At 38.5% G+C, this 24,543-nt stretch overlaps 1 protein-coding gene across 6 annotated transcripts; it reads left to right on the top strand.

Moving 5' to 3' along the window:
- The first annotated feature begins 642 nt into the window (after nucleotides 1–642).
- On the top strand, nucleotides 643–23,853 carry LOC307132293 (uncharacterized protein). 6 transcript variants are annotated; one of them, XM_079826508.1, is made up of 8 exons: nucleotides 643–748; nucleotides 11,372–11,677; nucleotides 11,769–12,074; nucleotides 13,228–13,278; nucleotides 14,154–14,240; nucleotides 14,448–14,476; nucleotides 22,673–22,699; nucleotides 22,900–23,853. In XM_079826508.1, the coding sequence occupies exons 1-7, from the start codon at nucleotides 688–690 to the stop codon at nucleotides 22,676–22,678; spliced, it is 846 nt and encodes a 281-aa protein (XP_079682634.1). In that variant the 5' UTR covers nucleotides 643–687; the 3' UTR covers nucleotides 22,679–22,699; nucleotides 22,900–23,853. The 6 variants fall into 6 exon arrangements, with proteins under 6 accessions (XP_079682634.1, XP_079682633.1, XP_079682631.1 ...); XM_079826507.1 differs by lacking the exons at nucleotides 22,673–22,699; nucleotides 22,900–23,853 and adding an exon at nucleotides 16,025–19,473; XM_079826505.1 differs by lacking the exons at nucleotides 22,673–22,699; nucleotides 22,900–23,853 and adding an exon at nucleotides 14,606–15,597.
- Nucleotides 23,854–24,543: the final 690 nt, after the last annotated feature.

Raw genomic sequence — 24,543 nt, forward strand, 5'->3', positions numbered from 1 at the left:
CTCGTATCAGGTAAATCATCAACACTATCATCCCTTACATGTGTTTTATTGAGCTAAATACATCTTCATCTGATAAAATGCATGCGCGGGTTACTTTTCTTGCACACCCGAGTCCTTGTTGCTTCACATTCACATGAATCTTGGCACAGCTCGAGCGCAAACCCACCTCAGACCAGCTCCTTCAGGCAGTTTCGAATTCAGTTCCCCAGAGCTCAGCTCACCCGGCTCCGCATGACAACTTTCACATTACCAGTTATTCCAACTAAACTGCCAGTGTGAAAACGCCCTCACATTATCATCATGATATAGACTACAGTATAAGCAATATCACATTAGTTGTGCTTTTCTACCCAGAATAGCATGAGTGCAAATGCGATACTGATCTTATACAACAGTTTAATAAAATAAATAAGTTAATATTGTGTTTACATTTCTGTAAGGGATTTTACATTTCTTATGTTAATATAAGAAAGTCATATTTGGAACGACATGGGGGTGAATAAATGGTGAAAGAATTTTCATTTTTAGGTAAACTACCTATTTAACTACTGATTAAGATAAATGTTAACGTGTGCCCCCTAAAAGCACAAGTGGCCCCTGCCTGGCCCCCCTAGTTACCGTGGTCTAGAACCGCCACTGGAAGAGCTGTGACTATATTAAGAACAGAAAGACTGACAGGAACAGAAAATGGCTGATCAGTGTGATCTGTGTCTGCTGGGACTGATCGTTCTCTCTTCTCTTCTCTCAGGTAAACACATCTGTTTATCTATAAGATATCATTAAAGATCTGTATGATGTGAACATATTCAAAAACTGATTCTGGCAAGTGTTTGGTAAAGAGTTTAAACTGTTGCTGAAAGTCATGTCATGGTGTTTGGTTCATTGTGTTTTATTCCTGAATGCACTGATATTTGTCATAATGTCCCAGCAAGCAATTTTGCATCTAAAAGACGTCTAATAGGCGTCAAAACACAGCCCAGACGTCTAGGCTAAAACAAGGCTGAATTTGGGCTGTCAGTGAAAATCTTATCATAGCCCAAGAATAGATGTCTAATCATAGCCCAAGAATAGATGTCTAATCATAGCCCAAGAATAGATGTCTAATCATAGCCCAAGAATAGATGTCTAATCATAGCCCAAGAATAGATGTCTAATCATAGCCCAAGAATAGATGTCTAATCATAGCCCAAGAATAGATGTCTAATCATAGCCCAAGAATAGATGTCTAATCATAGCCCAAGAATAGATGTCTAATCATAGCCCAAGAATAGATGTCTAATCATAGCCCAAGAATAGATGTCTAATCATAGCCCAAGAATAGATGTCTAATCATAGCCCAAGAATAGATGTCTAATCATAGCCCAAGAATAGATGTCTAATCATAGCCCAAGAATAGATGTCTAATCATAGCCCAAGAATAGATGTCTAATCATAGCCCAAGAATAGATGTCTAATCATAGCCCAAGAATAGACGTCTAATCATAGCCCAAGAATAGACGTCTAATCATAGCCCAAGAATAGACGTCTAATCATAGCCCAAGAATAGACGTCTAATCATAGCCCAAGTTTAGACGGCTATTGAACGACTACATATATACGTCTAATAGACAACAACATGGCTAAAGGATTCTAAATATAAAGGTTTTATTTAGAAAAAGAACATTAACAACATAGACAACTTCAGATAATACAAAAAGATCAACACATAAAAATGACTAAATAAAATGTTAAAAATACAATTAAATATAAAATTAGGATAAGAAACATGGAATATTAACAACGTAATATAATAAGAAAAATATTAAGAATGACAAAATATAAAGTTAACCCTTTTGTTGGTTTATAAAACATCATTGTTGGCTTTTTTGCATTCCTTTACCCAAACTCTGTTGCCGCTGGGAAGTCGGTCATCACAGCATCTGCCAAATCAGAAACAATATTGCAGAAGAAAAGCGTTGTTGACATCATAATGTTTTACTTTATTTACAGTAATTGTGATGAAGGATGCACACTAGAGCTGGGAGTTAAGATGCATGTGTGTGACATGTTTAAAGAGAGAGCCGTCATTTACTCACCCCAAGTTGTTTCAAACCTGTATGGGTTTCTTTCTTCTGTTGAACACACACAAAAAAAGTATTTTGAAGAATGTTGGTAACCAGACATTTGATAGCCATTGACTTTCATAGTAGGAAAATAAATACGATGGAAGTCAATGGGGACCATAAACCGTTTGATTAGCCACATTCTTCAAAATATATTTTGTGTTCAACAGACGAAAGAAACAACTTGAGGGTGAGTGAATGACAGAATTTTAATTTTTGGGTTTTAAACATGTTTTAGCCACCAAGTTGCATTAGCACAATGAGATAGACAATTGGACAAGCTGATTTATTCCTGTGTGTGTGCAGTGTGCTGTGAATGTAAGTATTCTGCATATTTATTGTTGTGCTTTGTTGACTGATTGCTGGATAATTTTCAATCAACCTAGTGTCTTTAAATCCAAGAAGGTGGATCATATCACTCTAGTTCTGAGGTTTTTTCACACTGGCTTCCTGTCTGTCAAAGAATTGATTTTAAAATACTATTGCTGGTTTTTAAAGCATTGAATGGTTTAAGGTCAAAGTACATTTCTGATCTTCTGCTGCATTATGAACCTCTCAGGTCTGCTTTCTGTCCACAGAGTCAAAACTAAACATGGAGAAGCAGAATTTAGTGTTTTTTCCCCCACAATTTATCTGGAAACACCCTAACCCTAACCCTAACTCACAGAAAACTGCAGTTCTGCAGCAACTCTTAATTATTTAAAATAAAAGTTAAAGACTTTACTGTTTGCCACTGCCTTTTATTAACTGGAAAGGAATAATGATACATTTCTTCCACTGCACTGTAACTTTTACTCTCCTGTTTTATCATGTTTTTTATTTTCTATTGAACTATTTTAAAATGTTTTTAAATGTCTTCTTATATTGTCTTTTTACATTACCCAATGTTGGTTTTTATGTTTTATGTAAAGCACTTTTGGCTTGTTGAAATGTGCTATATAAATTTGCCGTGCCAAGTCAAAAACTCATATTTTCATATAATGATCCAAAGAGTAAAAGTATATTTGTGGCTTTCCTCACAAATAGGTTGCACATGTTTCATGTTTATCCCCTTGAAGGTACCTACAGGTACATGTAGCATGTTAAAGGATAAGTTCACTAAATCAACTTTTGCTGATAATTTACTCACCCCCATGTCATCCAAGATGTCCATGTCTTTCTTTCTGCAGTTGAAAAGAAATTAAGATTTTTGATGAAAACATTCCAGGATTTTTCTTTATATAATAGATTTCAATGCTCTCCAAATGGTTCAAGGTCCAAATGACAGTTTCAGTGCAGCTTCAAAGGGCTTTAAACAATACCAAATGATACCAGATGATGAATAAGGGTCTTATCTAGCCAAACGATCAGCTTCTGCGAGAAACCCAGCAGTATTTATGCTAATATTTATGCTCTTATCAGACAAAGTTTTAGATCTCTGAGCTCCGCCATAACTTCCGCGAAGTGAAGTCAAAATGCGAGCGTGGTCATAGATGTATACATAGGTGCCTCATTAGCGCCTGCACGGATCAGTAGAATGAGGCATCTACGATCGATATATCTATGACCATGCTCACATTTTGACCTCACTTAGCGGAAATTTTTATGGCTGATCTCAGAGATGATCACGTTCGTCTGATAAGAGGTAAATAATAGCATAAATACTGCTGGGTTTCTCTCAGAAGCTGATGGTTTGTCTAGATCAGACCCTTATTCATCGTCTGGTGTCGTTTAAAGCCCTTTGAAGCTGCACTGAAACTGTCATTTGGACCTTGAACCGTTTGGAGCTCATTGAAATCCATTATATGAAGAAATATCCTGCATGTTTTCATCAAAAACCTTCATTTCTTTTCAACTGAAGAAAGAAAGACATGGACATCTTGGATGACATGGGGGTGAGTAAATTATCAGCAAAAGTTTATTTAAAAGTTAACTTATCCTTTAAGCTAACCACGACTAACCACGAATTGTTATTCTACAATTACTAGTTCAAATCTCATATTCCTACACATGATAACAAATAATGTACATAATGAACACGTCAAAACGAAAACACAGATACTTACAAGGCCAAAGAATGTCCTTTAACGTTTGCTGTTGCCCGTTGTTGTTCTCCTCCTCTAAATAGTTTCACTCAAAACGACAGAAATGTTTTTCGCGATATCTGCCGTTTGTCAGTAGTACAGGATACAGTTGCCATCTAGAGGTTGAGAGTTGTAATTGCATTTTTTTTGTTTAACTTAAAATGGAAGAGAGACCAGTAATATCTATGATATTATTTGACTGTCTTACAATTTAAGTGCATGTTATGCGGGACAGCAAAGCTAATACTGATTCAAATGTTTACAAATGGGTGGGCTAAAAGCAGACTACACGTAGCCCGTCCAATCAGAGCTACAGATAGACCATGTCATGAAATGACACATCTTGCAGATATTATTGACTTTGCGAACATGATGGGATATCAACCATACCATGCGCTACATTGGCAAAAACGACATTAATCAGTTTTGTCTTTTGACTAAAAGTGGGCTATGTTCTGTTCTCTAGACAGACAGACCAAGACGAGCTGCTGCACCATCACATAACTTTATTACCCTTCCCAGTCACCCAACATACACACGTGACTCCCCATGTCATTATATCAGATGACCACTAGATGTCTTCATAACCTCATATATAACATATACAATTTGTTACATCCCCCTTCTTAAGTATGTTCCTTTATACTGATGCATAGAACTTCTGCACAACTTTTAAACACAACATTTAAGTTTACTTTACCAAACTTTCAGCATAACTACAAAATTATTCCACACATTTTCACAAATGCATTTATACTCAAACTATTGCATTTCAACTTATTACACATGCAACAATGAACATTCATTGTATTGACTCTCAGTCTTTGTATTTTTACAATTCTTCCAGACCTTGTACGGTAAGCTTGCTCTTTCTCTACACTGTTATTACCATTTCTTTCATAGTACTGCTTCTGATTCTTCTGTCTCTGCTTAAGCTACTCATGCACTTGCGACATTGCCTCCGTGGTAAGCAATGCAGATGATGTTGGTAGACGTCTCCCCATCAGTAATTGTGCAGGTGATAATCCTATCCCTTCCATTGGCGTGTTACGGTACTCCAGTAGGGCTATGTACGGATCACATTGACTACTCTGCGCTTTCTTTAAGAGATTCTTGACTGTTTGCACCGCTCTCTCGGCTTAGACTGTGCATAACCCGGACTTGAAGTCACATGCTTGAATCCCCATTCCTCTGCAAAACTGGAAAATTCAGCAAAGGTACATCGTCAGACACTACTATATCTGCAATTCCATGTCTTGCAAAGATGGATTTCATTTCTCTGATGACTCCACAGCTTGTCGTGTCCCTGAGTAGTTTTACCTCTATGTACTTTGAAAAATAGTCCACACATAACAGAAATGCTGAACCACCATGGTCAAAAATGTCTGTACCTATTTTTTCCCAAGGTCGTCCTGGCACTTCATGTTGGAACAATGGCTCTTTTTGATTATTGTTCCTGTTTTCATTGCAGGTAGCACATCTGGATACTGCATCCTCAATTTGTGTCGACATACCTGGCCAGTACAAAATGTCTCTGCCTCTTGCCTTACATTTGACGATTCCCAGGTGTGATGACATGTATTTTTAGTTTCATAGGCCTGGAATAATTTCATATTTCTATAATTAAAATATTATATTTAGAACATAAATCTAAAGATCTCATGACATTATTTAGGCAATTGTAATTACAGTGTAAGTGGATTTTGATAAATGGTAAGATGGATTTTGTTGATACTGATTTAATTTAATTCTATAACAACCATAGTGTATCGTGGTAAATAGTGTAATAACTTAAAAAGATGGTTAACAATATATATGTAACTTTACTTTATAAGATAAAAAGTAAAAAGTAAGTATGCAATTTTGAGAACACCAAGGAAAGAGCGCGTTCTTTCGTCTGTTTGGATCCTTCAAACACAAGTTTGCACTGCCTGTTTGGTTTACCTGTTTAGCCTACACGTTAATAATGTGCGTTTTGTCCGACTCATAGTGCGCGTCCTTGACGCGTGATTTACCATATAAGCGCGCGTCTTATGAGGGCGCCTACTCTAGCCTATTAGTCCTCTAAAATGTTATATAATATTGAGGAAATACAGAAATTACTTAGAAACGCACAACAGCAGTTACATATAGAAAATACCACAAAACAAATGTTTTTCATACCATCGCTTTGGCGCCCCAAGGTGCTGTGCCCCTATGTGCCGCATATAGCGCATACCCACTTTTTGCGCCACTGATGACCAGTGTAACAACAATGAGTTTCGGGGGAATAATTAATTCAAATGGTATAAATATTCATGAGTCTATGAATATGATTTGCTTGTTGTATAGACAATATTAACTTATAACAGAACCTTGAATCATGTAAAAGTAACCTTTATCCAAATTGATTTCTTCATCAATTATCAATCTTACAAACCTTAAGAAACATTAATCTGCTTGATCAGGACAAATAATATTTCTTATGTTTGTACAATTTGTATTACTGAAGTAGTAATACAAGAAAATCAAGCTTAAATGGGTAGCTAAAATCTTACGTCTCATTGACTTCTATATTTGTGAGCAAAACAATACGGATTCAATTCAATTAAATTATTGAGTTTGAATAAAACAACTAAAGTATACAAAGCTACGAGTCACACGGGGTAAATATGCATATATATGTAGGAGAATACAAACAATATGGTACAAACAAGGAAAAATCAAACTTAACGAATAATATAAAGGAGGAAAGAATGATGGAAAGAGAGAATTAACGAGAGAGAAAGAGAGAGAGAGAGAGAGAGAGAGAGAGAGGAAGAGAGAGAGAGACAGAGGCAGAGAGAGAGAGAGAGAGAGAGAGAGAGAGAGACAGAGAGACAGAGAGAGAGAGGAAGAGAGAGAGAGAGACAGCTTCACAGCCCTTTCAGAGACCTCAAGAAATTAACAGTCCCGTGAACAGGAATAATTCAGAGAACCTTCTACACGCAGTTTGATTGTGAACAAAATACTTGCATTGCTATGGCTTCTCGTGTGTAAGTGTCTGAGTTCGAATCGTCGGGGAAGTTTGGTACGGATCTTCGGGTCCCAGGAGAATTTCTCTGAAGCTTAGGAAAGTCGTTAGAGGAAGCTGCTGGTCTTTCTCTCCGTGGCGGGGATGCCAAGGGGTCCTTCTCTCAGTGTGGCGAAGGCCAGGGTGGTCTTCCTCTCAATGGCGAAATGCAAAGAAGTAATGGTCAGTTCTCGTTCTTATAGATGAGATGACTGACGCCCTATTTTTGGAGGGATCCAATCACGTCCTTTGACAGAAGGCGCAAGTTTTCCTTTGTTCCTGGGCACCCCCCCCCTCCTCTTGGCTAATCAATTGGGTGATCATTTTAAGCCTCTATTCTTAGAAAGCTGGTACTTTTGTAATTATGCATCTTGTTGTAATTTGTGAACAAGATTCGGTACAGTCGGGTTTCTGCGGTTTGAAAGATACCGCACACTATCATTCTGCGATTTGAGGGTACAGAGTTACAGGATTTCCACAGTTACTGGCACACAAAGTTTGATTTACATACAGCAAACATCCTAGCTCTTTTAATACATTGTATAAAGACATTAAATCAACAAAATATATATATTTAAACGTTATTGAGGCAGCTTTGGTCCACATGGTTCAAATAACGCGGGTGTGGGGGTGACACAAACAGTCCCGTGTCTTGTTCTAAGTATGTGCGCGCCCATTCGCACAAAGGGTGTGTGTGTGTGGGTGTAAAGTCACATGAATGTCTCGGGGCTATAAAATTCAACGCTCCAATCTCTTGCGGAGACACGGCGGCGCCTGGACCTAATTAGTGTAGATAGTCACATCAACACAAAAGCCCTTTTGTTTATGTATGATCTGATTAGAAGAGTCACGATGTAACAGTCTTCAGCCTTCTACGAGTTAAGTGCAGCTGTAGTAGCGATCCTCCCTGGTAGGGGGCAGTATTAACTTTAGGTAAGCCTGGATAAATGGATAGAAGAAGAATTGATTAAGAGTAGGGTTGGGTATCGTTTGGGTTTTTTTCGATTCCGGTGCCAAACCGATACTTTTAAAACGGTTCCGGTGCCTAAACGGTGCCTGAACCGATACTTTTTTTTTTTTTTTAAATGGCCACAAAATGAGGTGGATAACATTTAAATGGCTTTTTATTTATTTATTTAAATTGAACTATTTATTAAAAGTTTAATGTATACTTAAATGTATGAATATAAATAAATACAAAACACAATTGACTTATTTACAAATTCACAGTAAAACCTAATAGCCACCTAACCCAACTACAACAAGCCTAATATAACTCTAAATAACAGTTACAGTAATAACAGCAGTTAGCCTAGTCTGTATTCTCGGTATGCTACTAACCAGCTTCGAGCTTCAGCTTTATTTTGAAATATGATCATTTTCTCTGGCTAAATATTTTAGAACGCATCGCCTTAATGTTTCCATGGCGACGCGTCATGTTTCTCACATGACACACAGCAGCCGCAATAGCGCTGACAGCTCAGCTGTATCGGGTTTATTTCGTTTTTTCTTTTTATTCAAAATATTCACAGACTTCTTAACTGTGTCACGAACTATCTGATGTTCAAATGTGTGAGTCAATGTGTGTTAGTTGATCTATAAAGCGCAATGGGCGGCGCCATGTTAGTTTGCGCCTCAGAATCGGATCTGTCGGATTTACAACACTTGAGTTCATTCTCGTCTTACAAAATACATGAAAGTAAGTGACCAGTGAACTGGAAGAAGAATAGAGTAAACGATATAGCTACTATATAATGTGCATGTATCTGATGTGAATAAAACATGTAACGTTAGTCAAATTATAACCGCCTGAAAGGATTGTCATTGCCGCTTTCATAGACATCAGTGGGTGTTTTTTGCTTGTAGCCTACTTATGAGCATTTAAATGTCTGAAACCTGGAATAAACATGATGTCGTTGAAAACACTGAATAGTTGTCATGAGTTGTGATGTGACGAGCGCTGAGCGTCTGTCTCTGGCTCGGTGTTTGATTTAAAGATAATTATGAGATGTTACAACGAGAGGCTGTGAGGAGTTCCATCCTTGGTCCATCCGGCCAGATGTCTAACCTACTGTCGTCATTGGGGTTACACCAGTGTTAGCTACTGTTTGCATACGAATAGCCTACAATAAGGCTATCTGCAGCTCCCTAAATACAATGGCAAGCAGTTTTATAGACGAGGCATTAAGCATTTGCGTTTTCTATTTGGACGCACAAACTTAGCTATAGTTTAGCTTAGCTATAGTTGCAAGCACATACTGTGTGTGTGTATACATAAAGTGTTTCCACTTTCAAAGTGTATGGCAATATTTCAACTAAGTCAAACAGTTAAAAGATGCTTTGAAACTTATCGTTGTCTTGAAGAGCAGACTCCAGCACTGCTAGTGGGCGAGGGGCAGTCCATGAACTGCAGTGTCTCCAGTAGCACAGAGCCGCCTGTGGACGCCTGTCTGTAATAATGCCGGGGAAAAAATATCGGCGAAAGCAGCAGCCTTGTATCGGCCGATACACGTAAAAAACGCAAATATCGGCCGGCTGATATATCGGTCGAACACTATTTATCATTATGTCTCCCAGACACCCCACCCCCCCCCCAGATTTGGATTCGTGCCGAATGAGAGAGTTTGGCTACATGAGCCCATCGGCATTTTAAATGAGTTAGTTTGGGCTTGTTTATAGATACTCTTTCATTCTTCTTCTGTTCTGAATGTAAACTTCCATTTATTAGCCCAAAAACCGGATGCTAACGGCTTGGTCAAAAGGAATTCTGCGTGTAAGCCTTTTCAGCTTTTTGGTGAAGTTTTCTTAATTTATTGATATCTCATTCCAAATCTGACTCCATGAATAATTTTATCTGACTCCAATTTAATGTGACTCCATAAAGTGTGTTACGTTTAGAGTTTATCAGCTGATTTTATGATTAGTTGCAGTTTAATTTAGATCATTGATTTTCTTAGTATCTTCTTAGTTTTCAAATTCGTTAATCAAGAGACCCAGTATCGCAAAGAACAGACGCGTCCGGACCGTGCGTTCACGAGCACAAAATGTTACTTCTGATATTAGTCAGAGGATGCAGAGTGGATATTTTACCTTTAATAAGTTGCCCATGCTCACTCAACAAAAAGCATAATTTTAGTAATACCCACGAAAGCAACTGCAACTACAACTTGCCAATCCAGCGATAGTCAGGAATCGGAATATCGCGCACGCTGCGCCCCATGCTTCAGTCATGGCGTCATCGGTGTGATCTATCATAATCCTAGATTTTGCGGTAATAAAGGACTCTACATTGATCCATACTAGAATAATGATTTCAGAATAATACAAGATAAGTCAAGATTAACATTTATTTCATCCAGACAGGAAAAGTAAATAAGTAAACAAGAATCCATGGTACACAACTGATCAGCGTAAAAACATAAAACACAATTGCAAAGCAATATGAAAATAATTTAAAAGAGTCATCTTGCCTGGCTCATAATCTACATGCAGTGTGTGTGTGTGTGTGTGTGTGTCCCAAATACACTGACCCAGCACCACATGGGGTTTCTGGCTGCAGAATGTTCCCCCTCGGCAGATCTGTTACCCTCCCTTATATACTCCAACTAGAACAAAAGGGCTGTAAATATTTGCAACACAAACACCTGGTTTTGGGGGAGTGGATCAGATATCTTTGAAGAGACTACTCAAAAAGGAGAACTGAATTCTCATTAGTTTTCAATCTTTCTAATACTACTAGTGACTGCAGTGAAACTGAGACCATTTTACCATTTGCACCGAGACCTTTAAAAAGACATCAACATGAAAGGGATAAAACAATAGATTTACAAGATACATCATCACTGGTATATCTGCATTTGGTGACTTGAAACCAGGGCAAGGAGAGGGCAAAATGGGGAGGTGGGAGAAATGGGTGACGTCACACAGTTTCTGTGAGATCTTCTCTCAAGATTAGTGACTTTTATTGTTCTTGGATCTCAGCTTTTGTCTTAGCAGCAAAACCGATCCTTACATGAATATCATTAAATGCTGGATATTAATAAGAGAGCTGTGAAGCAACACTTCTCCAGTGAGGAGAAAACACTGCATTCTTTTCAATCCTCTGCTTCTTATGCTGGTATGTTTTATGTTTTCATTGATTATTATAATGATCACTCACATGTTCTGTGTTTCAGGTTCCAGTGGAGAGGATGTGTTCATCAGTTCTGGTGCAAATGTCCGTCTGCCCTGTAATAATGCTCTTTCTGACTGCACATCAACTGTATGGATCTACTCTAACAAAGATTCACCAGTTTTACTGATTAATGGAGTGATGAGGATTAAAAACACAGGGAGAGATGAGAGACTGAGTCTGGGGTCTGACTGCTCTCTGAACATCAACACCGTCACAATAGAAGATTATGGATCTTACATCTGCCAACAATATGTGAATGGACAACAACAAGGAACTGATGCACGTGTTTATCTGCATGTTCTTCAGGGTGAGTTTATGATTATGGAGTCAATTTAAAAAGGGCAGATTCTTTGTTTTGATGCACACAAATGATTTGTGTGTCTTGTGTTGTGTTTCAGCGTCTCTATCATCATCATCCTGCTCACAGACTGAGATCAGTCCAGGCTGCTCTGTGACTTTCTCCTGTCAGTTGTATGTATATGATGGACTCTTCTGTGATTATTTGGTCCGTTCTCGGGATATGAAGCTGTTTTGGGTGAATCAGGCTGGTGTTGATCTTCAGACAGACTCCAGATATCAGATATCAGCTCCAGATCGCTGTATCATCTCTCTGACTACAACACTCCTGAATGAAGATTTCAACAGAAAGTGGATATGTCAGCTAACTCAGAGAAAACAACTCAAGACCTCAGTCACATATTCAGGTGAGAAAACACTCTCATGAATCAGTTTCAGAAGCCCCTCATAATGTCAGTAACACTAAGGACTATTAAGGCCCATTTATACTTCTGCGTCGAGAGTACGCCGTAGTGTACGCGTATAGCCGACGCCATCGTGAGCATTTATACTTCTGCGCTGTTGTCTGCGTCAATGTGCAATTACACATGCAGACGCTAGTAGGCAGTGTCCTCGGGCATGTTGGTGTAATCAAGACAACAGCCGAAGAAGAAGCAGTTTGTTGTGTAGAATCTGTACATTCATGTCGGAATATCAGCAGCAGTGAGAGAGCGGCTTTTCTTGCAGCTTGAGTTGTTGTATCTAATACAAATTAAGCATCTCTAGTTGATTAGTAAAGTTAAATAAGGCGATCTGGCGCTGGAATGTGTTTGTGAAACCATGCGGAGCTCGTGGCCGCTGTTTTCAGCAGCGGTGGCTCAGCAATCGATTGCTGTTGCGGAGACTTCATTCACGAAATATACCCTAATGTGTCCCTGTTCTTGATATACAATTACTGATTAACATCTTTGGTTTTAATGAGAAAATAAATAAACTATATTCAGCGGATCTATGTATTTATTTACTACCATAAAGAATCGCTGGACTGCAAAATAGTGTGTTATAGCAGACGTAAGGAACTATCATCCCATTTCTGGACACACACACACACACACACACACACTCCTATCGCAGATTTTTTATTTATTTATTGACCTGAGGGAAGGGTTCTGGCAGACCAATCACAGCGCTTGCGGTCCGCGTAGAATTGACGCGTTGTTACATTTTTGGAGAGGTGCGCGTCAGGCTACGCCGTAAGGTACGGCGTATCCAACGCGTCTATGCGTAGGGTACGCCGTACCCTCTGCGTGCACTCGACGCAGAAGTATAAATTGGCCTTTAGTGTCACTGAACCAGAACAAACTGAGGGCACAAAAGCTTCTTTGACTCTGACAGAAGAGTGACTCAAAGCATCGCTTCAAACCAATTAACTGCAGTGAAGTTATAACAATTCAGAAAGTGCTGCTGGAAATAATGAAGAAATTGAAAAAAAACTTTTTATGTGATGTGATGATCAAAGTAAAAATATAATTGTCATATTCTACAGTTTGAATCATCTGAAGTAACATTCATCCTTTACAGCTCAAGATGACACAAACCCCCCTATAAACTCTCCAGAAACTTCTACAGAAGGTACCATTTAAAGAACTTTCACTGAATCCTCTCTTCCCTTGAATTTGAACTTTATTTGAAAGAGTTGTTTAAATAAAGTGTCTTGTCAGCCTTATTTGACAAGTGTTGTTCTGTCAAAGTAGCAATGGTGAGTAAAATGGATTGATAATGAGGATTCAAACCATATCTCAGGGCTGCCCAATCCTGTTCCTGGAGATCTACCATCCTGTAGAGTGAAATCTGAACCCTGATCCAGAAGGTAGATCTCCAGGAACAGGATTGGACAACTGAAGGCCAAGAACAACTTTTACAGAAATGCTGATGGAACGTGCAGCTTTTTTCACAGTCTATATTGATTCTTATTTTTCATATTTATGGAAAATGCCTTAGTGGCACGGTGCCATTGAATTGCATTCCCCAAAAGTGTCAGAAACTGATGCAATGCCTGTGAACCGTATTAAAAGGGAATGTTCCGGTTACTAACATAACCTCGGTTCCTGAGATAGCGTGCCGTGCTAGTCAACGCTGCCAATCCTCCGTCAAAAAAGTCTTACAAAAATGGCTTTCTCATTTCTGATGAACACAATCAGAGTTATATTTAAAAATGCCTTGATGTTGTGTTCATGCATTAAAATATAATTTGTGTATTTTTTCTAGAATCAGTATCTGAAGTTGTTTGAGCAGCTAAACGCACACTTTGACTCAAGCTATGTTTAATTCGTAATCTACATCACTTCCTAATTTCATTCTCTTGTACAGAAACAAGTATCAGTTTACTTCACGATGAACATGGATAATTATGCTTTTAAATGTGACATTTATAACTTTATTTGTAGTTGTTGTATTTGGTTAAACAGTAATGCTGAACGTGTCTCTTTATATATTTTCTGTCTCAGTGATTGTGATTGTGATTGGGATCGTTGCCACTTCATCCGTCGTCCTTCCTGCTCTTATTCGCTGTCCGATTTGTAAAAAAAGACCTGGTGAGTTTTTAGAGTTCCTCATATTTGGTAACAACAGCCAACAAGTCAAACACATCTGAAGTATTTACAGCTAAAATAAATGTGTAATTTAGACAGAATTCCTCTGAGTGAAGAGAAATCAATTCTTCTAGACTCTTTTAAAAACTGACAGGCATCTGCATTAGAGACTGTGTGTCTGATAAATATTCCCATGACATTATTTTTCAGGGAACAGAAGCGGCACTGATGACTCTGTGGTGAGTATTGCAGGTCGATCCGTGAGTTATTAATATTCATAAGCTCTGCTCCACAGGGGACTGAAATATGACACTCTAATTATTCAGATAATGATAAGTTTGTAAATGTGTACTCTTTCTGGTCTAAAGTCACAGATAGGAATAAATATGATGGAAACAATGACACAATCAACATTTCCTTTCATACTCCCAGTGAACAATGTGATCATGTTAATTTGTGTATAATTTGATATTTGTATATATTTGAAAGTTACTGCACAGCAAAAACTAAATTAACTTAAATGAACTCTCTTGGGAGTCTATTTGAGACCACACTCAAGAGTGTTAAAGGTCCCGTTTTTCGTGTTTTTTTGAAGCTTTGATTGTGTTTACAGTGTGCAATATAACATGTGTTCATGTTTCGCGTGTAAAAAAACACAGTATTTTTAGCACAATTTACTGATCTGTGTACTGCTGTTTTCACTGTCCTAAAAACGGCTTGAAAGATTTCCCTGTTCTATGAAGTCCCTCCTTCAGAAACACGTAACGAGTTCTGATTGTGCCATCGGTTCCCGTGTTGTGATTCGACAGCAGCTTAGCACACGCAGAGCGCACGTTACCGGAAAGGTCACGCCTCTTACCATAACGGGGATGCATGCGCTCAATGATCTCTAAGTACAGCGGCCCTGGGAAAGCCAAACAAAGGTGACTTGACTCCGGGATCAAAATAACAGCTTCTCGACGACATAGCGACTAACACTATACAAACGCAACCGGACGCAACACTACTTCTTCTCCACGCGGGAGCAACAAGACCACGCCCCCTTTTTCGTGCGCTCTTGTGGGCGGAGGTTAGTCGACAAACTGTTCTACTGACGTAATTAAAGCAGGATGTACAGGGTTGTAGTCCCAACCACCCGTTCGCTGTAGGCTTTGAAAGGGAACTTCTGTTAAATAAAATATCTCGCTTGGCATTGAACTTTGAGCTTTATAATTTTACAGGTATTATATATGCTCTAACAGCAACATTACACACTAACTAAAGTTTGAAAAATGGGATCACGAAGAACAGGACCTTTAAAGTGTTAATGAACCCTGAAAAGTGTTAAAGTTAATGAGATAATAAAGTGACGATTGACCATACCTGATGTTAACAAGCATAATTGCCAAATGAGAAAGTCACCATTATGGAGATCAGTGTTTGCTTTAGTTGGGCTCTTGAATTTTTTATATTACATTTAATTTGGGCTGTTGTAACAGCCAGACAAGCAAAGAGAAAAGTTGATCAGGTGGTGTTGGTTATGTTTTGACATAATCATAATTTGTCCTGAATCTCCAAGCTAATTTATAGCCGGAACCAGCAATAATCTTTTGTTTAGGCTTCTGATTGGACAACATGGCTTTACGGTTAAGATCAGCACTTCATAGCATGTTTTTGCGTTTTCATGTTTTCACATCCACGCCTGTCTCGGACTCCATTTCCCATGATCCTCCCTGCCTCACACCTGATTGGACTCCCTCATCATCTTTCCCGCTCTCTCTGGATTCCCTGCACCTGGCCCTCAAAAGCTTTAAACTGGGTCAAAACTTTATTTAACGTATTTGACCATATCTGTGAGGTTTGCTGTGATGATAAAGTGAAGTATTCTTCTATCAGAGGAGCGAGTGCTTGAGCTCAGGAGGACTGCAGTCAACTTTATGCCTCTGTGAACAAGAACCGTCACAAATCTGTCTAATATTTACATGTTAACAGTGGAGGGCCGTGCATTTCACACCTAGGCCTTCAGTGGTAATGTTATCCTACCCGAATTAATCCACACCTCTTAATAAAATAATCATGATGACGCGGCTATAGAAACCATCAATAGGGGAGCGCGGGGCACAACCTAACGCGGGGTTAGTTGTAACACGCATGTTTTAACCCTTTCCACACATGCCAGAATGACCAAACTTAGTGTATTTACTAGTTGCCATATCAACATTATTTAGAGAAAAAATAGCACCAAAATAAAACAATTTCTGGAAGATATTACAGAACATGTATTTAACCATAGCAAAAGTAAATTTCTTACTTACGTTTAGTTTTCATCTCTGTTTTTTGTGTTTATTTAAAATAAGAAAAATCCTATAATATTTTAATCTTATATCTGTTATTTAACAGTTGAGATCATTCTTTAATGCTGATCTAACATCAGAAGACACGAGCCGCAATTTAAATCCCAGTTGAGTAGGTGGTGTGTGTGTTAACACTGCGTTACAATGAGCCCCTATTAGAAATATGCCATTAAATTCTATACTTTTATGAATTCTTTTGAGAAACCATGAGAAAAGGGTGAATAATGACTGAGAGTTAATGTTCAGATATTATTATATTATGTTTTGAAATATGCTGTATAGCTGTATTTAGGATGTGTTTGTAGTCAAACTCAAAAATGCTTATATTTTTAATGATTAAAAAATGCCATTATTTTATTTTAAAAAGTTAATAATTGTATTTTGTTGACAAAATCTTTTTTTTTATTATATCAGGTAACATTTTAAGCTGTTAATTGGTCATGTTACAATGTCCCTCACCTATGGGGCATGTTGTCACATTTCACTTCCATTCTTTCAGGGTAAATCAAGAAAAAAGTATACACTGTATTAAAATAACTTTAAATAAAATAGCCATGTGATGTAATGGTCTCAACTAACAATTGTACTAGACAAGTGGGCAATTAATATGGGAAAAACTAAATACTCTGAACCCCAAGTGGACTTACACAAACTGAGAAAGTCAAAAAGCGTTAGGTTGTGCCCCGCTCTGCCCTATTCTACAGAAACGCAGTATAACAGGGCATTCTCCGACCACAGAAACCCCGGCAATTGCGGTTTTCCCAGGGATTTGAAAGAAAATTGTGCGTTTTTTGTGTGTGCAAATTCTACAGGACATAAAACACAAAAGCATAAATGTTTTTTGAACAATTTGAGAAGGCTGTATGCGGGAATTTTTTCCGGTATGTCTGAAACTGCTGGGGGTCGAGGAGAGAGAGAAACATCAATTTTTCATGGTCTTGAAATCTATTCCGTATCTGGCAGAATGTTGTCCAGAACATTGCTGTGGAGTTGGTGGTAGTATGCACGAACGTCTCCTTGTGCTGGGCCTCTCCGTGCGCTCGGAGCGCCTGAGATGTGGCTTCGTAGATCTGACCAAATCGGGCCCTTTCTCGCTCAATGGTGTCACAAAACTCCTTCACCCTTGTTAGACAGAATTGTACATCCAATGTTTTGTGCTGTAGTATTGCAAAAGCACATCTGAATACTTAAAAATCCCATTAAATGTGTCAAGCAAAAAACAAAACTCAAAATCATCCATACGAGTCCTCGTCATACTCTTCATGATGTTCCAGTATGTGGTGAAACAGCTCCTTTAGGGCATCTCTCTTCTCAAAGACTGTACTGACCAATCTCGATGTGTTGGTGCCACACCAGGAAGGCGCCGCTGGCAAATTTCGTCCAGGAGTTGCGTGTGCCTGGGGGATCTGGAGAAAAATGCAGCTAGGACATTTAGGTGGGCAAAAAAGATCTTGCATTCTTTAAGCTTTGAAGCCCCTTGAGTCAGTACTAAATTCAGTCGATGTGCATAGCAGTGTATGAATAAGGCCATAGGTGCCCTCTCCTTAAAGGGATAGTTCACCCAAAAATGAAAATTTGACATTTATCTGCTTACCCCTAAGGCAACCAAGATGTAGGTGTCTTTGTTTCTTCAGTAGAACACAAATGGAGATTTTTAACTTCAACCGTTGCTGTGTGTCACTCATATAATGCTTGTCAATGGGGTCTAATTCTATTAGGGTAAAAAAAACATGCACAGACAACTTCAAATTAATCCATGGGACTCGTGACGACACATTAATGTCTTAAGACACGAAACGATCGGTTTCTGAGAGAAACCGAACAGTATATCATTTTTGACCTCAAATACAACACCATGTCCAACAGCCCCGAAAGCGCAGCACTTCCGGGAAAAAAGGTCAATGTACACGATCTAGTGTAGAGAACTCAGAGACATAGTTACTGCATTGAAAGTGGCGGGTAAACCCTTTCCCTGCAGGGACAGTGTTGCTAGCTTCGGGGTTGGCCGACCTTTCCTCACGATATCCAGCTTTTCTTGAAAAGTCCGTCTTGAAAATGGCTTTGTAACTATGTCTGCGACTAAATCAATTTCTTCTCCTCCGTCAGCCATTGTGGATTCATTGAAAAAAAAAAAACGCTATTAAATCTACAGATGATTTATCTTCGCTAGCTATTCTGATAGTAGCCTACTACGCTCTCTGATCACCCAATCAAAGGACGTGAAAATGCAGACGTTATTGTAAGCCTGCTAGATGGCCCGATATCGCCAACTCAAAATCTGATTGGCTGATTAAATCTGATGTATTATCTGATGGCTGGGGGCGTCAATTCGTTCTTGAAGACAGACTTTTATTCTGTTGAAAACATTAAACAGTGGTGTTCAGATTCGCCATTCACCCTCGTGCATGCTCGCAGCCACTCACTCTCACGGCTGGCGCGAATCTCAATATATATCTAACAGCCCGCAATATTGATTCTGAAGGCCTCACGGCAGATTTCTTTGACCCTGGCAACAGATGATGCCTGAAATATGATTGGATAAAATCTCTAACATAAACAAACACTACTGGAAGCAGCCCAACCAAGAGAAAAGCTAGGAAATTAAGAAAATATACTATTGGGAATAATTTAACACACATTCAGCGAAAAAATATATTAAAATTTGAGTCAGTGATTCTGATAGTGATTAGGCCAGCCCTGACGGCCCACCACTGCATGTTAACTAACCCAAGTGATGCTCTGAATGATTTGTAGTTATTGGTTATTTTGGTCAGTTTGACATGTTTATATAGTTTCTGTCTGCTTGTTGATCAGTTAATGCTAGTGTGCCAGTTAAAGCATGCTTTCAGCAATGTTTGTAATATTATATCTTATTTGTCAATAATAAAATGGCATATACAGGTGCTGGTCATATAATTATTATATCATCAAAAAGTGAAACTTGTATATTATATTCATTCATTACACACAGACTGATATATTTCAAATGTTTATTTCTTTTAATTTTGATGATTATAACTGACAACTAAGGAAAATTCCAAATTTAGTATCTCAGAACATTAGAATATTGTGAAAAGGTTGAATATTGAAGACACCTGGTGCCACACTCTAATCAGCTAATGAACTCAAAACACCTGCAAAGGCCTTTAAATGGTCTCTCAGTCTAGTTCTGTAGGCGACACAATCATGGGGAAAACTGCTGACCTGACAGCTGTCCAGAAGACGACCGCTGACACCTTGCACAAGGAGGGCACAAGGGAACAACAAACTTACAGAGTAGCATCTCATGGATTTACTGCAGCAAAACGAACGGTTTGGCAGAAATGGTGTATATATTCATATCAAATGAATCTATTAAAGGGATAGTTCACCCAAAAATTAAAAGTATCCCATGATTTACTCACCCTCAACTCATCCTAGGTGTATATGATTATGATATGATATTATGACATTCTTCTTTCAGATGAATAAAATCTGAGTTATATTAATAAAGTTCTGGCTAATCCAAGCTTTATAATAGCATTAATTGTTGCTCTGTTTTTGAAGTCCATAAAAAATGCATCTGTCCGTCGAATAACTGCTCCACACGGCTCTGGGGGGTTAATAAAGGCCTTCTGAAGAGAATCGATGAGTTTGTGTAAGAATAATATCCATATTTAAAACTTTATAAAGTAAAGTTTCGGCCGACCGCCTTCCTGTTGAAAGTGCCTCTGCCGATTAAAAGGCTTCCGTTTCCAGGTACACTTGTCAGATGTCACTTACGCATCTTGAATTGCGAGAAGGCACTTTCTATGTTTACCCATTTTTATTGGATTTTTCTTGAAACTTGTAGAATTTTCAACAGCACATCTGGATCATGTGCATACAAAAATGTTATGGCAGTATTATACAGATATTAACCAATATGAAAGATACCCCACCACCCCAACCATCCCAGTTGTCCCTTTAAATCCAGATCTTCCCAAGAATGATTGTCCATTGAAGTTCTTGTCCAACTAAGGATTGTAGAAGGAGCATTTACAATATAGCATAACCTTACAAAATAAGTGGTTACCGAGCACTAATGGATAATAATAATATTGAAATATCTGATGATAACACCTTAGTCATGCTTATTTAATGGAGTTTGCAAGCTCTCATAGTACTCTCTAAAGGGGGTCCAGACCTTCCTGAATGTTTGAATAGAGCCTTTAAGGGTATATCTGATCTTCTCAAGCTTTAGAAAATGCATTACATCTCTAATCCATCTTGTGAAACTAGGAGGTACTTGTTCCTTCCAGGAAAGCAGGATGAGACATCTGGCAATCAAGGAAGTGAATGCTATAAGGGGGCAGTTTTAGGGGTGAATTTCAGGGGTAAAACCAAAGAAGGCACTTACAGGGTTGGGGGTAATGTTTTTTTGAAGCATAATATTCTAGGCACCAAAGATGTTGGCCCAGAACGTGTTAAGGTCTAGGGCATGACCAGAACATATGTATACAATCTGCTGGTTGGCCTTTACAGCGAGGGCATGAAGGATCGACATTAGGAAAGATTTTCACCAGCCTTGTCTTAGTTAAGTGTACTCTTAAAACTATTTTAAGTTGTATCACATTGTGCCTGGCACAAGGAGAGGAGGTATGAATTGAGTCAAGCACAGCCTTCCAATAATCATCTGTAAATTCCTCCCCGAAATCATTCTCCCACAGTCTCCTGACATCTTGCAAAGAATGTGGGGAGCGATTGCTTATATCGTTATAGAGAGTCGAGATTAGGCCTTTATGTGAATGGGGTACCGAAAGAATATGGACGACTGTGTTGCTCGCTGAAAAATCTGGAAAGGAGGTTATATTTTTCTGGAAAAAGTGTTTAATTTGGAGAAATCTAAAGGGACGTAGGAAAATCAAATAGTTGAGAGAGTTGGGCAAATGATCCAAACTTGCCATCTACATAAAGACTGGAGATAGAATGAATGCCCTTCGAGGCCCAAGTTCCAAAGGTCTGTGAGAGACCAGGCGTCTTGTTGCCTTTCAAAGAATTGATAGCTTCTAGAATCTCTGTCTTGGAGATCGCACCCTCCAGTAACAGGGTGACCGCCCGTCCCGCTTTGCGTTGTACCGCACAGCATTTTCACCCATTGTCCCGCACGTCGCATATTGAGAAAATGTGCATGTGTTCTTTTGCCTTTTCAAGAAATCATTTTATTTATTCTTTTTGCGCCGTAGTTCTTCACCTATATTTAACAGCGCTTCGTCAGAAGAACATCCCGCCTTACACAAATACAACAGCCATTTTAAAATCCTGTCCAATGGTTGAAAAGAAAGGAGTAAACACGGTCACTAGTAGGTTGTGACGGCTGTCAATCAAAATGTGGAGCAGTGATTCGTTCCATGTGTTCCTTGTCAGAAAACGAATGGATAATTCTGTAAATTGGTTATATTCTTAATATATAATATGAACTAATATATAAGACTGTCAATGAACTAATTTCATGTTGTTTTATATTTTATTTGTTCATTATTTATATTGTTGGATTTAAGTTGGACTTGGTCAGAACTGTTTCAAAAATAGTAATCTATCTGCATGACGCCTGCTGAAAAATCAAAATAACACCTTTATCCAACTTGTTCTTGTCTTCCGTGTGTGTCTCCACGACGCATGCGTGAGAATATGAGCAGATCCGGCGTTCGGACACATGACCCAGAAGCGATTTGTTTACGAGCAGAGGAAGACGCGCGTGTCTCAGCTGTTGAATTCTACATTAATCGTGCTTTAGGTCTCGGCGTAGTTCTCAAAGTTAAAGTGCGCATTTCATGGATTCCCGAACGCCGGCGCTACGTCATATTCTCGCGCATGCGTCGTGGAGGCACACACGGAAGACAAGAAGAGGTTGAATAAAGTCGTTATTTTGATTTTTTTTGCGCACAAAAACTATTGTCGTCGCTTCGTAAAATTATTGGAGAGCCGCTGTGGTGAGATGGACTTTGTAACAACGTTTTTAGTGCCTTTTATGGGTCTTGTGAGTGTAAATGCACTGAATGCCAATGGAGGCCTATCTGAAGCCTTTCTCAGCATCAGATTTACACTAAAATATCTTCATTTGTGTTCTGCATATGAACGGAGGTCTGACGGGTGTCGAACGACATGAGGGTGAGTAATTAATTACATCATTTTCATTTTTGGGTGAACTAACCCTTTAAAGAATATTTCATGTATGTTCCTTTTTGTTTTATATAATGACCAGTAGGAGGTGTTCTAATCAAGGTTTTCTTTGATTGGTTTTCCCTGAAGAGTTGAAAATAATGAAAGTAAAACGTAATGCACATTCCTTGTGTTTTACCATGAAATAGGGATGTGACGGTGAGGACATTTTCACTGGTTGATTGATGTGTGGCAACACTGGTAATAACGGTATCACCGGCAGGAGGTGACGTTGGAGTTTTCACTCTTTCAGTCCTGTTTCAGCACATGTGCACAGGTCACATGGCTCCATATTTTCTCCATTGACAAATGCATTTTTCACTAATTTCCGTCCAGTTAATCACCCACAAAAAATATGAGTCACCTTCACTGGTAGGTAAAGAAGTATTTTCAAGAACTTTACATTATATATCATCAAATGTTTTAGAGTAAATAACAAAAAACTGTGTTGCCTCAAGGCAACATTGTACCATAATGGAATCGCAAAGCCCATACCAGACACAATAGGTTGGATACAAATATAGTATATTTGTATGGAAAAGAGTTGGAATTCTCAAAATATATTTGCATTTTTGCATGGTTTTGTAATGCATGTATAAGAATAGTAATACACATACTATAACTGCACATATTGTGATCTGCACATTTTCTATAGCACTCAAAAAAGCTATAAAAACACAACTGATGAGGGTGAGGATGAGGTGTCATGAGGATGAGGAAGATGAGGTCATAGTGACAAGCCGGCAGGGAGAGAGTGAGGGTGAGATTGAAGATCGAGATGAGGATTAAGATGGATATGATAACTTGATGTGATGGTTTGGTAATAGTTGTGTTCCACGATGGTACAATGTTGCCTGAGAGCAATAGCTGAACTTGAAATGTTACTTTTTATTAAATATGAAATTTGTAATACATTTTAAACTGGGTAAATGTGTTAGTTCAGGTGTCTGGTTAAAGAAATCGATGTTTTCAATAAATATATTTATTTTTTCTATATGAAAATGTCAAATGTTTCAATTTGTCCGATGTGGTACAATGTTGCCTTGTTAATGTTTTCATTGAATTTTTAATTGAAATGTTCTCATTAAAAAAACAGCAATTATAATGGTGCGGTGCAAAGTGCGTAATTTCAATCAATTGCTGAACTAAATTATTTTTACTACTATAAAAAATCTAAACGACGGGCCTTGTTGCGACTGAACACCGGCAACACTGACTATCGCAGCAAGCCTACCATTAAATGAGAGTTCTGTGTCTTTTTGTGTACAATGTTTTTAGGATTCTTTGAAAGCTTTCTATTTCAGATAAATGTTGTTCTTTTGAACCTTCTATTCATCAAATAATCCTGAGGAAAAGTGATTGCAGTCTGAACTGTAGTACTGTAAGGCTTTGAATATTAACATTGAGCACTCTTGTGCGTTTGTTACTGTTACAATTAAAAAACGTTTAAGAATAAAAACATGACAGCCAGACATGATGTAAGCAACACTGCTACAACTACTAACATTGATACTGGGTGTGCAAATTATCAAAAATTGACAATAGTCAATCGTATTGGTGGCACCGAGGGGCCCCCAAATATAATTCTGCTTAGGGCCCCATAAGGGCTTGGGCTTGCCCTGAAAATGAGTAACACACACACACACAAGCCAATGTGCATCAGCTAAACTTCACTGCGGTCAAATAGGCATGATCAAATTTGCGTTCATATTTTTCCTTTAATATCAAGTCAAGAGAGTGAGCAATGCACATCAAGATTTTTTTCACTTTTAAGATAGGACGGTAATACATTT

The sequence above is a fragment of the Gobio gobio genome, assembly GCF_949357685.1.
Source record: "Gobio gobio genome assembly, chromosome: 1".
Lineage (NCBI taxonomy): Eukaryota > Metazoa > Chordata > Actinopteri > Cypriniformes > Gobionidae > Gobio > Gobio gobio.

Bases quoted from the DNA above. Each gene is read 5' to 3' on its own strand.
- LOC307132293 (XM_079826504.1), top strand. From the start codon at position 688: ATGGCTGATCAGTGTGATCTGTGTCTGCTGGGACTGATCGTTCTCTCT. The intron at 749-11,371 runs GTAAACACATCT...TCTGTGTTTCAG, and splicing joins TCTCTCTTCTCTTCTCTCAG to GTTCCAGTGGAGAGGATGTG. The intron at 14,477-14,980 runs GTGAGTATTGCA...TGTTCTATGAAG, and splicing joins GCGGCACTGATGACTCTGTG to TCCCTCCTTCAGAAACACGT.